Source organism: Haliaeetus albicilla, chromosome 32, assembly GCF_947461875.1.
Source record: "Haliaeetus albicilla chromosome 32, bHalAlb1.1, whole genome shotgun sequence".
NCBI classification, from domain to species: domain Eukaryota; kingdom Metazoa; phylum Chordata; class Aves; order Accipitriformes; family Accipitridae; genus Haliaeetus; species Haliaeetus albicilla.
Window position 1 is genome coordinate 196,381 of NC_091514.1, and position 14,239 is coordinate 210,619.

General features: G+C 63.0%; 2 protein-coding genes across 2 annotated transcripts; both read left to right on the forward strand.

Moving 5' to 3' along the window:
* The first annotated feature begins 128 nt into the window (after window positions 1-128).
* UBE2M (ubiquitin conjugating enzyme E2 M) lies at window positions 129-7,063 on the forward strand. The gene is made up of 6 exons (XM_069774811.1): window positions 129-622; window positions 2,919-3,013; window positions 3,477-3,515; window positions 4,323-4,426; window positions 4,675-4,738; window positions 6,733-7,063. The coding sequence occupies exons 1-6, from the start codon at window positions 514-516 to the stop codon at window positions 6,871-6,873; spliced, it is 552 nt and encodes a 183-aa protein (XP_069630912.1). The 5' UTR covers window positions 129-513; the 3' UTR covers window positions 6,874-7,063.
* A 942-nt stretch (window positions 7,064-8,005) lies between these two features.
* On the forward strand, window positions 8,006-13,754 carry CHMP2A (charged multivesicular body protein 2A). The gene is made up of 6 exons (XM_069774812.1): window positions 8,006-8,148; window positions 10,444-10,625; window positions 11,245-11,424; window positions 11,907-12,037; window positions 12,504-12,565; window positions 12,946-13,754. Exons 2-6 carry the CDS (start codon window positions 10,458-10,460, stop codon window positions 13,065-13,067), a joined length of 663 nt encoding a protein of 220 aa, XP_069630913.1. The 5' UTR covers window positions 8,006-8,148; window positions 10,444-10,457; the 3' UTR covers window positions 13,068-13,754.
* Window positions 13,755-14,239: the final 485 nt, after the last annotated feature.

The window sequence follows — 14,239 nt, forward strand, 5'->3', positions numbered from 1 at the left end:
GCGGGGTTTTTTTTTCCGGAAAGAGCCGACGCTGCTCGGGAAAGAACTCAGCGGCACTCGGCGCTTTCCGGAGAGACCCGAGGCGGGGCGGGACTCATCGAACCCGAAGCGTCTCCGGAAAGAGCCGAAAGCTCTTCCGGAAAGAGCCGAAGCGTCGGCGGACGACCCCTCCCCGGAACGAGTCGTTCTCCTTCCGGAAAAAGCCGAAGCGCTGTTCGGCTCCCGCCCGAGCCCTCTCCGGAAAACCCCGAAGCCGTCTCCGAATCTCCCGCCCCCTTCCGGAGAGCCCCGAAGCTCCTTCCGGAGAGTCCCGAAGCGTTTCCGGAAGTTGCCGAGCGGCGCCGGTCGTCGCCGATCCTCCGTCTCCTCAGAACCTCCGTCGTTTCTCCGGCTCCGCCGTCCGCCCCCCCTTTTCCCCAACCCGGGGGGGGCCCAGCCCGGCTCCGTGCCGCCGCCGGGCCCGGTCCGGCCCCCCTCCCCGCCGGTCCCCCCGGCCCGGTTCGGCCCGGCAGGATGATCAAGCTCTTCTCGCTGAAGCAACAGAAGAAGGAGGAGGAATCGGCGGGCGGCACCAAGGGCACCAGCAAAAAGGCCTCGGCCGCCCAGCTCCGCATCCAGAAAGGTGACCGGCCCCCCCCAAAAAAACACCCCCAACACCCCCCCCCCCCCCCCCCAGCCTTCCCCGGTACCCGTCGGGACCGGACCGGCCGTTGGGGGGGTTGGCTGGGCCTAGTGAGGCCCAACGGGTGGGGAGCGGGGCCCGGTGGGGCCTAAGCGGGGAGCACGTACTGGTCCCGGTATGGCCCCAGTGTGGGGGGACGTACTGGTCCCGGTAAGGCCGTGTACTGGTCCTGGTAGAGCCCAGGTGAAGGGGAACGTGTTGGTCCTGGTAGGGCCGCGTACTGGTCCCAGTAAGGCACCGGTGAGGGGGAATGTACTGGCCCTAGTAGGGCCACGTACTGGTCCCACTAAGGCCCCGGTGGGGGGGAACGTACTGGTCCTGGTATGGCCCTGGTGGAGTGGAACGTACTGGTCCTAGTAGGGCCATGTACTGGTCCCACTAAGGCCCCGGTGGGGGCAACATACTGGTCCCAGTATGGCCCTGGTGGGGTGGAATGTACTGATCCCAGTAGGGCTGTGTACTATTCCTAGTAAGGCCCCAGTAAGAGAGAATGTACTGGTCCCAGTAAGGCCCCAGTGGGGGGGAACGTACTGGTCCCAGTACAGCCCCGGTGGGACAGAACGTACTGGTCCCAGCAGGGCTATGTACTGGTCCCACTAAGGCCCCGGTGGGGGCAACATACTGGTCCCAGTATGGCCCTGGTGGGGTGGAACGTACTGATCCCAGTAGGGCTACGTACTATTCCTAGTAAGGCCCCAGTAAGGGGTAATGTACTGGTCCTAGTAGGGCCACGTACTGGTCCCACTAAGGCCCCGGTGGGGGGGAACGTACTGGTCCCAGTAAGGCCCTAGTGGGGGGAACGTACTGGTCCCAGTAAGGCCCCAGTGGGGGGAACGTACTGGTCCCAGTACAGCCCCGGTGGGGCAGAACGTACTGGTCCCAGCAGGGCTATGTACTGGTCCCACTAAGGCCATGGTAAGGGGGAATGTACTGGTCCCAGTAAGGCCCCAGTGGGGGCAACATACTGGTCCTGGTACGGCCCTGGTGGGGTGGAACGTACTGATCCCAGTAGGGCTATGTACTATTCCTAGTAAGGCCCCAGTAAGGGGTAATGTACTGGTCCTAGTAGGGCCACGTACTGGTCCCAGTAAGGCCCCAGTAAGAGAGAATGTACTGGTCCCAGTAAGGCCCCAGTGGGGGGGAACGTGCTGGTCCCAGTACAGCCCCGGTGGGGCAGAACGTACTGGTCCCAGCAGGGCTATGTACTGGTCCCACTAAGGCCATGGTAAGGGGGAATGTACTGGTCCCAGTAAGGCCCCGGTGGGGGCAACGTACTGGTCCTCGTACGGCCCTGGTGGGGTGGAACGTACTGGTCCCAGTAAGGCCCCAGTAAGGGGGAATGTATTGGACCTCGTAGGGCCACATACTGGTCCCACTAAGGCCCCGGTGGGGGCAACGTATTGGTCCTGGTATGGCCCTGGTAGGGTGGAACATACTGGTCCCAGTAGGGCTACGTACTGTTCCTAGTAAGGCCATGGTAAGGGGGAATGTACTGGTCCCAGTAAGGCCCCAGTAAGAGAGAATGTACTGGTCCCAGTAAGGGGGAATGTACTGGTCCTAGTAAAGCTCCAGTGGGGGTAACGTACTGGTCCCAGTAAGGCCCCAGTGGGGGGGAATGTACTGGTCCCAGTAGGGCCACGTACTGGTCCCAGTAGGGCCCCAGTAAGGGGGAACGTACTGGTCCCAGTAAAGCTCCGGTGGGGGGAACTTACTGGTCCCAGTAAGGCCCCAGTAAGGGGGAATGTACTGGTCCTAGCAGGGCCATGTACTGGTCCCAGGAAGGCTCTGATGGGAGGAACATACTGGTCCCAGTAGGGCCATGTACTAGTCCTAGTAAGGCCCTGGTTGGGGGCAGTGTACTGGTCCCAGTAAGGCCCCAGTGAGGGGGAATGTACTGGTCCCAGTAAGGCTCCGGTAGGGGGAATGTACTGATCCTAGTAGGGCTACATACTGGGCCCTGGTCGGGGGGAATGTACTGGTCCCAGTAAGGCTCTGGTAGGGGGAGTGTACTGATCCTAGTAGGGCTACATACTGGTCCCAGTAAGGCCCCGGTGGGGGGGAAGGTACTGGTCCCAGTAAGGCCCCGGTGGGGGGGAACGTACTGGTCCCAGTAAGGCCACACTGGGCCTGGGATGACCCAGCCTGGAGGGTGGTCTCGGGGTGGCCCCAGCCCTGTGTCCGTGTCCCCCTCTAACTCACCTCTGCGTCCCCGGGTGTCACCCGTGTCCCCCCCCAGACATCAACGAGCTGAACCTGCCCAAGACGTGTGAGATTGACTTCTCCGACCAGGACGACCTGCTGCACTTCCGCCTCCTCATCTGCCCCGACGAGGTGGGCTCCCCCTGTCACCCCCCTGTCCCCTTGTCACCCTCTTGGGTGTCCCCCCCACTCCCCAAATCCTGCCCCCGGAGTCCTATGTCCCACCCTGGAATCCCCCGTTCCTTTTGTCCCCTCCTGTCTCCGTGCGTCCTCCTGGCTCTCCGCATCCCCCACCTGCTCCCTGTCTCTTGCCCCTGTCCCCTCGTGTCATTTCGGGGTCCCTGCCCATCCCTGCGCTGTCCTCGTGTCCCCACCGGAACCTCCCGTTCCCCTCTGTCACCCCTGTGTCCCCTCCGAAGACCTTTGTGTCCTTTGGGGTTCCCCTGTGCCCCCCCCTCTTTCCCTACGGGTCTTGCCCATTTCCCCATCCTTCCCCTGTCCCCCTCTTTGTCCCTACTTGTCCCTCGGGGTCCCCCCGATGTCCCTTGTGTCCCCTCCGTGTCCCCACCCCTGGTGACATCTGTCTCTCCCACAGGGCTTCTATAAGGGAGGGAAATTCGTCTTCAGTTTTAAGGTCAGTCCTGCACCTGGAGGGGGGGGGGAATTCCGTGGCCACCAACACCCATCCTGGGGCCACCAAGATGGGACCGATGGCCATGTGGCTGCTCCTGGGGCTGGGGGTGGCAGCAGTGGGGTGGTGGCCACCAAGGTGGGACCTGCAGCCACCAGGCTGGGACCCACAGTCATGAACTTGTATTATGGGTGGGAGCAAGAGGCAGGCGGCCACTGAAGCCTGACCTGTGGCCACTAGAAGATGACCGGCCATGACTTGTGGCCACCATATGGGTTGGGATTGGGATCAGGGGTTGGTGGCCACCAAGATGTGACTGGTAGCCAAGTGTCCACCCTGTGGGTTGGGGTAGGGCCTGGTGGCCACCAAGACGTGACTAGTGGCCATGTGTCTGCTCTGTATATTGGAGGTGGGGTGGGGGGACTTGGTGGCCACCAAGACGTGACCAGGCCGCATGTCTGTCTCTGTGGCTTGATGATGGGACCTAGGGGTTGGTGACCACTAAGATGTGACCGTTGGCTGCGTCTGTTCTGTGATTTGAGGTAGGGACAAGAAACTGGTGGCTACCAAGATGTGACCTGTGGCCACCGAGACGTGACAAGCAGCCATGTGTCCTCACTGAGGGTTGGGGGCAGGGTCTAGAGGCTGGTGGCCACCACCATGAAACCAGTGACCACCAAGACATGACTAGAAACCAGGTGTCCACACTGTGGATTGGGGTGGGGGGCTAGTGGCCACCAAGACGTGGCCGGTGGCCACAAGGGGGGGCCAAGCCGTGACACTGTGCCCGCTCCCCCTGCCCCTTCCCAGGTCGGCCAGGGCTACCCCCACGACCCGCCGAAGGTGAAGTGTGAGACGATGGTTTATCACCCCAACATCGACCTGGAGGGCAACGTCTGCCTCAACATCCTCAGGTGGGCCACTGCCACCTCCGAGGTGGCCACTGCCCCATCCAAGGTGGCCACTGCCGTATGTGGGGTGGCCATGGTTGGATCTAGGTCCCCATCTGCCCCCGGATACCTGGCAGGGTGGGACAAGGGGGCAAATGGTTGCCCTGTGCACCTTGAGTGTGGGCACAGGGTGGCCCCAGTCACCTTGGAGTGGCTACGGCCACTGCTGTGGTGGCCCCAGTGTCCCCCCTGACACCCAGCTCTGTCCCCAGAGAGGACTGGAAGCCCGTCCTGACGATAAACTCCATCATCTACGGCCTGCAGTACCTCTTCCTGGTGAGTACCGCTGGGGTACAAGCCCCTGTGGGTGGGGGGCACCCATCGTGGCTCTGGGGTGGCCCTTGGGGGGCACCCTTGGTGGCCTTGGGACAACCTGAGGAAGCACCCGGTGGCCTTGGGACATGTCCTGGGTGCACCCGGTGGCCTTGGAACAACCTGAGGAAGCACCCGGTGGCCTTGGAACAACCTGAGGAAGCACCCAGTGGCCTTGGGACATGTCCTGGGTGCACCCGGTGGCCTTGGAACAACCTGAGGCGGCACCTGGTGGCCTTGGGACATGTCCTGGGTGCACCCGGTGGCCTTGGAACAACCTGAGAAAGCACCCGGTGGCCTTGGGACATGTCCTGGGTGCACCCGGTGGCCTTGGAACAACCTGAGGCGGCACCTGGTGGCCTTGGGACATGTCCTGGGTGCACCCGGTGGCCTTGGGACACATCCAAGGCACCTTTGGTAGCCCTGGGACAATCTGAGGCGGCACCTGGTGGCCTTGGGACATGTCCTGGGTGCACCCGGTGGCCTTGGGACACATCCAAGGCACCTTTGGTGGCCCTGGGACAATCTGAGGAGGAACCTGGTGGCCTTGGGACATGTCCTGGGTGCACCCGGTGGCCTTGGGACACATCCAAGGCACCTTTGGTGGCCCTGGGACAATCTGAGGAGGAACCTGGTGGCCTTGGGACATGTCCTGGGTGCACCCGGTGGCCTTGGGACACCCTGAGGAGGCACCCGGTGGCCTTGGGACATGTTCTAGGTGCCCTTGGTGGCCTTGGGAGAACCCAAGCTGGCACCTGGTGACCTTGGGACACCTCCTGGGTGCACCTGGTGGCCTTGGGACACCTTTTGGGGGCACCCAGTGATGCTTAATCACCCCAAAGGGGCCCCCAGTGACCTGATGACACCCCGAGGTGGCACCCTGTGGTCCAGGCACACCCTGAGGTGGCCCATGGTGGCCACAATGGTGGCCCCCCCCCATGGCCTGTCCCATGAGGACACTTGGTCACTTCATGGGGACACCGGGTGGTTCTAGGTCATCCCAGACTGTCCCCAACCCCAATGCCACCATGGGGACCCCTCCCCCCCCCCGCCTTTAATACCCCAGTGGGGGTGGGATAAGGGGGCAGTTTTCTGCCCTGGGGGTGTCAAAGGGGATATGGGGGGGGGGCTTAGGGGTCCAGCAGGGGCATCAGGAGGTATTGGGGGGGTATCGGGGCAGTTATTGAGGGGTTAATTTATGCTGGGGGGGGTATTGGGGTGCTCAGGGGGGCATTAAGGAGCCCCAAGGGGTACCAGGGGGCTGTTGGGGAGACCCCGGGGCAGGTAAAGAGCCCCAGGGGGGTATTGGGGGAGTGTTAAGGTGGGGGGGGGGGGGCAGAAAGGAGTATTGGGGGGCATTAAGGTGTAGGGGAGGGGGCAGAAAGGAGTCCTGAGGGGTATGGGGGGCATTAAGGGATATGGGGGGGCAGAAAGGAGTCCTAGAGGGTATTGGGGGGGGGCATTAAGGAGTCCTGGGGGGTATTGGGGGGGGGCATTAAGGAGTCTTGGGGGGGCATTAAGGAGTACCAGGGGTATTTGGGGGGGGGCACTAAGGAGTAGGGGGGGGCAGTAGGAGTCGGGGGGGCATTAAGGAATAAAGGGGGGGCAGTAGGAGTCGGGGGGGGCATTAAGGAATAAAGGGGGGGACATTAAGGAGTATGGGGGGGCAGAAGGAGTCCCAGAGGGTATTGGGGGGGGCACTTAGGAGTACGGGGGGGCACTAAGGAGTCCCAGGAAGTTTGGGAGGGGCCCCCCCAAACTAAGGCCCCCCAGCACCACCCAGGCAGCCCCCAAATCCCCATCCCAGTTTGGTCACTACTAATCTCCCCCCCTGGAAATGCCCGAAAATTTCCGACACTGGAGGGACGGGACACACTTAAAGGATAATAGCACCACCCCCCCCCCCCGAAAAAAAAAATACTAAATTGGGGGGGGTCCTGTGTCATCCCCCCCCCCAGGAGCCGAACCCCGAGGACCCCCTGAACAAGGAGGCGGCGGAGGTGCTGCAGAGCAACCGGCGTCTCTTCGAGCAGAACGTCCAGCGTTCCCTGCGGGGGGGCTACGTGGGGGCCACCTACTTCGAGCGTTGCCTCAAGTAGCCCCACCCTGACCCCCACCCTTAACCCCCCGACCCCCCCCCTCCCCTTTTTTTTTTCCTTCCCCGCCCCCCCCTATTTATTGCCCCCCCGGGGGCGGGGGGGGGCCCCCCCCCTCCTTTTTCTGCCCCCCCCCCCCCCCCCGAGCTGCTCTTGCGGGTGATTAAAGGGCGACGGTAACGAGCGGTGGAGACCCCCCCCCCTACTCATTACTTCTCTGGGGGGGGGGTGGTCTTACTGGTTAAACTGGGATTGGGGGGGAGGGCTGTTTCCAGTTGGGCCCAGTTTGGGCGATGCGCCCCATTCCTGCTCCAGGGAGGTTGGTGTGTCCGGTTACTGGTGTCATGGTTCCCAGTATGGCCAGTTCCCAGTCCCCGTGTGCCCAGTATGCCCAGTTCCCTTCCCTAGGGCTCACAGTGTGCCCAGTTGCCTGCTGTAGGGCTCCCGCTATGCCCAGTTCCCAATCCCAGTGTGCCCAGTATGCCTGGTTCCCTTCCCTAGGGTTCACAGTGTGCCCAGTTCCCAGTCCCAGTGTGCCCAGTTCCCTTCCTTAGGGCTCCCAGTGTGCCCAGTTCCCTTTCCTAGGGCTCCCAGTATGCCCAGTTGCTTGCCCTAGGGCTCCCAGTGTGCCCAGTTGCCTTCCTTAGGGCTCCCAGTATGCCCAGTTGCCTGCCCTAGGGCTCCTAGTGTGCTCGGTTCCCAGTCCCAGTGTGCCCAGTATACCTGGCTCCCCTCCCTAGGGCTCCCAGTGCGCTCAGTTCCCAGTTTGCCCAGTTCCCTTCCTCATGGCTCCCAGTATGCCCAGTTGCCTGCCCCCGGGCTCCCAGTATGTCTCGTTCCTAATCCCAGTTTGCCCAGTACGATCAGCTCCCTGTCCCAGGCCTCCCACTATGCCCAGTTCCTAATCCCAGTGTGCCCAGTACACCCAGCTCCTGGACCCAGGGCTCCCAGTGTGCACGGTTTCCCCTGTCCCAGTATACCCAGTATGAGCCCCCCCACTGCCTCCCAGTTGACCCCACTCTGCCCCAGTACCCCCGCGCCGCCAGGGGTCGCCATCACCGCCGGAGCCGACGCTCTGGCCGTCTCCTCTCGATTCCCCTCCCACCGTAAAGGAAGTGGCCACTCCAGCCGCTTCATCTCGATGGTTTCCCACCGGAGGGGGCGGGGCAGTGGCGCCCGGCGCTCGTGGTTTCCCCCGTCACGTGACCGAAACCCAGGCGACGTCACGAGGTTTGCGGAAGTGCGCGGGAGAGACCGGGAGACGCGGAAGGATCCGGGGTGAGGGGCCCGGGCAGGCCACCGGGGGATCATAGAGAGCGGCGGGGGGGACAGAGGGGCCCGGTACCGGGGGTCATAGAGACGGGGGGAGTGGGCTAGAGGGGCCCAGTACCGGGGAACCATAGAGCGGGGGGGGGGGAGCAGAGGGCCCCGGGGATCACAGAGCTGGGGGTGGGCTAGAGGGGCCCGGTACCGGTAATACCACAGAGAGGAGCGGGCCAGAGCGGCCGGTACCGGGGTGACATGGGGGAGTGAGCGGGGCTCGGGACCATAGAGAAGCTCCTCCGGGAGGGGGCTAGAAGGGATTCCCGTGGAGGGGCTGCCGTCGGCGCCGGGGGGGGGGAGACCATAGAGTCATGGGTCCTCCGGGAGCGGGAGAGGCCCCCCGAGACCATAGAGAGCGGCTTAAGCCGTGCAGAAAGCCCGGCGGGGGCCGCTCTAGGCCTGCACCATAGAGTTGGAGGCGGGAGGACTCGTGGGGACACTCTGGGAAGAGACGAACCACAGAGAGGAAGGGGGCGGGGGGGGCGGTGTCCTCCTCTCCCGGTGATTGGCTGCGCGTCCTGTTGCCATGGTGAAGGGGCGGGACCTGGGGGGGCGTAAGTCAGCTGGAGGGGGTATTGGGGGGCAGCTGGGCCCAGGGGGGGTAATAACTGACCTTGGGGGGGTAATTAATGCCCCTGGGGGGTGTCAGTGGCTTTAGGGGGGTAATTAATGCCCCGGGGGGCATAATAAATACCACATGGGGGGTAATAAATGCCCCTGAGGGGTAATAAATGCCTTTGGGAGGGGTGTCGGTGGCTTTGGGGGGGTAATAAGTGCCCCATAGGGGGTAATAAGTGCCCCTGGGGGGTGTCAGTGGCTTTAGGGGGGTAATTAATGCCCTTGGGTGTGTAATAAATACCCCTGGGGGGTGTCAGTGGCTTTGGAGGGGTAATAAATGTCTCCGGGGGCATAATAAATACCATGTAGGGGGTAATAAATGCCCCTGAGGGGTAATAAATGCCTTTGGGAGGGGTGTCAGTGGCTTTGGGGGGGTAATAAGTGCCCCATAGGGGGTAATAAGTGCCTCTGGGGGGTGTCAGTGGCTTTAGGGGGGTAATTAATGCCCGGGGGTGTAATAAATACCACATAGGGGGTAATAAATGCCCCTGGGAGGGGTGTCAGTGGCTTTGAGGGGGCAATAAATGCCCCATAGGGAGTAATAAGTGCCTCTGGGGGGTGTCAATGGCTTTGGAGGGTTAATAAATGCCCCAGAGGGCATAATAAATGCCCCTGGGGGGTAATAAATGCCCCATAGGGGCTAATAAGTGCCCCTGGGGGGTGTCAGTGGCTTTGGAGGGGTAACAAATGCCCCAGGGGGCGTAATAAATGCCCTTGGGAGGGGTGTCAATGGCTTTGGGGGGCAGTGGGGCGCCCGGGACAGACCCAACAGAGCACCATGTGTCACCCCCCCTTGTCCTATCTCTGCCCCCCATTTGTGTCCCTGTCCCCACCCCCCATGTCCCCCCATTCTCCATCTGTTTCTTTCTGTGTCCCCCCCCCGCCATGTTCCCCCCTGTTTTCTGTGTGTGTCCCCCCATCTGTCCCCCCCATGTCCCCTGTGGGTCCCTGCTACCTCCGTGTCCCCCCATGTCCCCACCGTGTTCATGGTCCCCTTGTCTTTGGCCTCTGTCCCTTGTGTCCATGTCTCCCATGTCCGTGTCCCCCCCCCATGTCCCTCATGTCCCCCATGTCCGTGTACCCCAATATTCACATCCCCCATGCCCGTGTCCCTTCCATGCCCGTGTCCCCTCCATGTCCATGTGCCCCAAACACCCATGTCCCCCATATCTGTCACCCACGTCCCCCATATCTGTGTCCCCATAATGTCCGCATCCCCCATGTCCACATCACCCCATCCGTGCCCCCCATATCCTCCATATCAACGTCCCCGTGTCCCACCTCGTCCCCGTGTCCCACCATGTCCCCATGTGCCCCATATCCATGTCCCATCGTGTCCCCGTGTCCCACCATGTCCCCATGTGCCCCATATCCATCTCCCATCGTGTCCCTGTGTCCCACCATGTCCCCATGTGCCCCATATCCATCTTCCACCACGTCCCCGTGTCCCACCATGTCCCCATGTGTCCCATATCCATCTCCCATTGCCTTCCTGTGTCCCACCATGTCCCCCGTATCCTCCATATCCATGTCCCTGTGTCCCCCATTTCCGTGTCCCCCCGTGTCCGTGCCCTCCCATCTGTGCCCCATCCGTGTCCCCGATGTCCCACGTCCCCCCGTCCATCTCCCCAGGCGTCGCTGCCACCATGGACCTGCTGTTTGGACGCCGGAAAACGCCAGAAGAGTTGTTGCGGCAGAACCAGCGGGCGCTGGCCCGCGCCATGCGGGAACTCGACCGCGAGCGCCAGAAACTCGAAGCGCAGGAGAAGAAGATCATTGTCGACATCAAGAAGATGGCCAAGCAGGGCCAGATGGTGAGGGGACACCACGGGGTGGGGGGGGACGTGGAGGGGACGTGGAGAGCACCGGGAGACTGCAGGAGGGATGGGACAATACGGAGGGAACCACGGGAGACATGGTGGGGACGTGGAGAACACGGAGGGGACCAAGGGACTGCAGTGGGGACACAGGGATGTAGACGGGACTAGGGGACATGGAGGGGACCAGGGGACACGGAGGGATCCAGGACTCTTGGAGGGGACTATGGTGGGGACATGGAGGGTGGTGGGACACTCGGGGGGGAGACCAGGGGATCGTGGAGGGGACCTGGGGGACAGTGGTGGACCATAGTGGTGACCAGGGGACCATGGAGGGGACTTGAATGCTGGGGGGGTGACTGGGGACCATGGTGGGACCATGCAGCTGGGACATGGGTGCATGGAGAGGACGAGGTGACATGGTGGGGATTGGATGGGGGGGGACCACGGAAGTCCCCACGTGACCAAAGTGGGTGCAAGGGGACCAGGAGACCGTTGAGATGGTGGTGGGGACCATGGTGGGCCCTGAGGGACACAGAGGGATCCCTGGAGATCTTGGGGGACCCCTTCTTGGGGGGACCTCGTGGCCACTCGATGTTCCCCCTGTGGCCTTCAGGATGCGGTGAAGATTATGGCGAAGGACTTGGTGCGGACGCGGCGTTACGTGAAGAAGTTCATCACCATGAGGGCCAACGTCCAGGCTGTGTCCCTCAAGATCCAGACCCTCAAGTCCAACAACTCCATGGCCCAGGCCATGAAGGGTGTCACCAAGGCCATGGCCACTATGAACCGGCAGGTGGGTGCCCGTGGGGATATGCGTAAAGCTGTGACCACCATAAGCTGCCCTGGGGTGGCCACGGGGATGTCCTTGAGAATGTGGCCACCACAAGCTTCCCCAGGGGAGATCCCCAAGGCTGTGGCCACCACAGGTTGCCCTGGGCTGCCCGTGAAGATGTCCCCAAGACCATGGCTATCACCAGCTGCTTCAGGGGGACGTCCCTGTGGTCATGGCCACCACAAGCTGCTTGTGAGGATGTCCGTAAGATTGTGGCAACCATGAGCTTCCTCAGGGGATGTGCCCAAGGCCATGGCCACCAGAAACCCCTCGAGGTGGCCATGGGTACATCCCCAAAACCATAGCCACCACAAACCACCCGAAATGGTTTTGGGGACCTACCCAAGGCTGTAGCCACCATGAAATGCCACCAACACGGCTGCGGGGACTTCCCCGTGTCCCTGTGTGCCACGTGTCGTGTTCCTGTGTGTCCCCCCCCGCAGCTGAAGCTGCCCCAGATCCAGAAGATCATGATGGAGTTTGAGAAGCAGGCAGAGATTATGGACATGAAAGAGGAGCTGATGAATGACGCCATCGATGACGCCATGGGGGACGAGGACGATGAGGAGGAGAGGTGGGGACATGTAGGGGACATTGGGGTTGTGGAGACGGGGATTTGGGGGACGTGGAGGGGACGTTGGGGTTGTGGAGACGGGGATTTGGGGGACATGGAGGGGATGTTGGGGTCATGGAGATGGGGATTTGGGGGACATGGAGGGGATGTTGAGGTCATGGAGATGGGGATTTGGGGGACGTGGAGGGGACACGATGGTAGAACGGGGATATGGGGGACACGGAGAACTGGAAGACAGGGACATGGCGATGGGGGGACGTGGGGGCTGAGGACATGGAGGGGACACGTGGGGACACCCGGGGAGGGTTGGGGACATGGAGGGGACACGGCGGAGGAAACGGGGGGGCCAGATTTGGAATGCTGGGAAGGTTGATGACACCTTGGGTGGGGACAGAGCGGGTCAGGGGACATTTGGGGGGGTGGGGGGGGTCCCCGGTGTCACCACTGACCCCCTTGTCCCCCGCAGCGACGCGGTGGTGTCACAGGTGCTGGATGAGCTGGGGCTGAACCTGACCGACGAGCTGGCCAGTGAGTGGGGGGGGAGGGGGGGCATTTTGGGGGGCTAGGGGGCTATTTTGGGGGGGGGTGTAGTTGAATATCTGCCGGGGGGTATTTAAGGGGCTGTGAGGGGCACTGGGGAGCGGGGGAGGGGGGGCATTTTGGAGGTAGGGGGTATTTGAGGGGTCTGGGGGGGGATTTGGGGGATGGGGGGGGCATTGGGTGGTAGATACAGGTCTGGGGGGGGCATTTAGGGGGGCACGGGGGTATTTAGGGGGTCTGGGGGCTATTTGGAGGGATATTTGGGGGGCAGATGAGGGTCTGGGGGGTTATTTCAGGGGCTCGGGGGGCATTTGAGGGGAGGGGCGGTGGAAGGTGGTGACCCCCTGACCTCTGCCCTTTGCCCCCAGCCCTGCCCCCGCCGGGGGGGTCGCTGGCGGCGGGGGAGGGGCGGGCGCCCGAAGCCGCGGCCGCGCTGGCCGACGCCGACGCCGACCTGGAGGAGCGGCTCAAGAACCTGCGCCGGGACTGACCCTTGACCTCCGACCCCTGACCCCCCAGTTGGACTACCCGAATTCCACCCCCCCCCTCTTTTTCGCCACCCTGCGACTCCGGGGTTGACCCTACGACCCCCCCCCCCGGCGTTGACCTCAGCGACCCTGCGACCCTGGAGCTGCCCCGTGGTGACCTCCGACCCCGTGCGACCTAGGGTCACCGCCCCTTGACCCCTGCGGTGACCTTTGAACTTAGACAACAGTGACCCGCCTGCCCCTGATCCCTGTGTGGGGACTCTTGCCCCTAGGGCTGACCCTTGACCTCTGGCGTTGACCTCTGGTGACCTATGACCCCTCACGGGGATAAACCCCAGTGACCTTTGACCCTGCCCAACCCTCCATGGCCTGGGGGGGGGTCTCTCAGACGCACTACAGGACCTTGGCCCCCCCTGGAATTACCCCCCCCCCCCCCCCCCCCCCGGTTATTTGCCCCCCCGGGGGTATTTGCCCCCCTCCCCCTGGGGTATTTGCCCCCTTTATCTGGGTTATTGACTCTCTCTTGGGGTATTTATCCCCCCCCCGGGGGTATTTGCCCCCATCTTTCTATTATTTGCCCCCTCTTGGGGTATTTGCACTCCCCCCCGGGGTATTTGCGCCTTTTGGGGGTATTTGTGTCCCCCACCCCGGGGCAGCTGAACCGGGGCAATAAAGGCCGCACGTTGGTATTTGCTGCCTCCCCCCGGCTTCTTCCTGCGGGGGTGCCCAGTGCCACCCAGTATGGGACTGGGAGCACTGGGGGAGGGTGGAGGGGGGGGGTGTTCACTGGCGGCTGCTATAGGGTTGGGGTGCTGGTAGGGGAGGGTGGTCCCGGACACCGGGGACCTTCCCGGGTGGGGGGTCCCGGACTTCTGGGACCCTCCCGGGTGGGGGTCCCGGCCACCCAGGTCCTTCCCAGGTGGGGGTCCTGGACTTCTGGGACCTTCCAGGGTGGGGGTCTGGGATGCCTGGGTCCTTCCTGGGTGGGGGTCCTGGACACCCGGGTCCTTCCCAGGTGGGGGTCCTTGACTTCTGGGACCTTCCCGGGTGGGGGTCCCAGGCACCCAGGTCCTTCCCAGGTGGGGGTCCTTGACTTCTGGGACCTTCCAGGGTGGGGGTCCGGGATGCCTGGGTCCTTCCTGGGTGGGGGTCCCAGACTTCTGGGTCCTTCCTG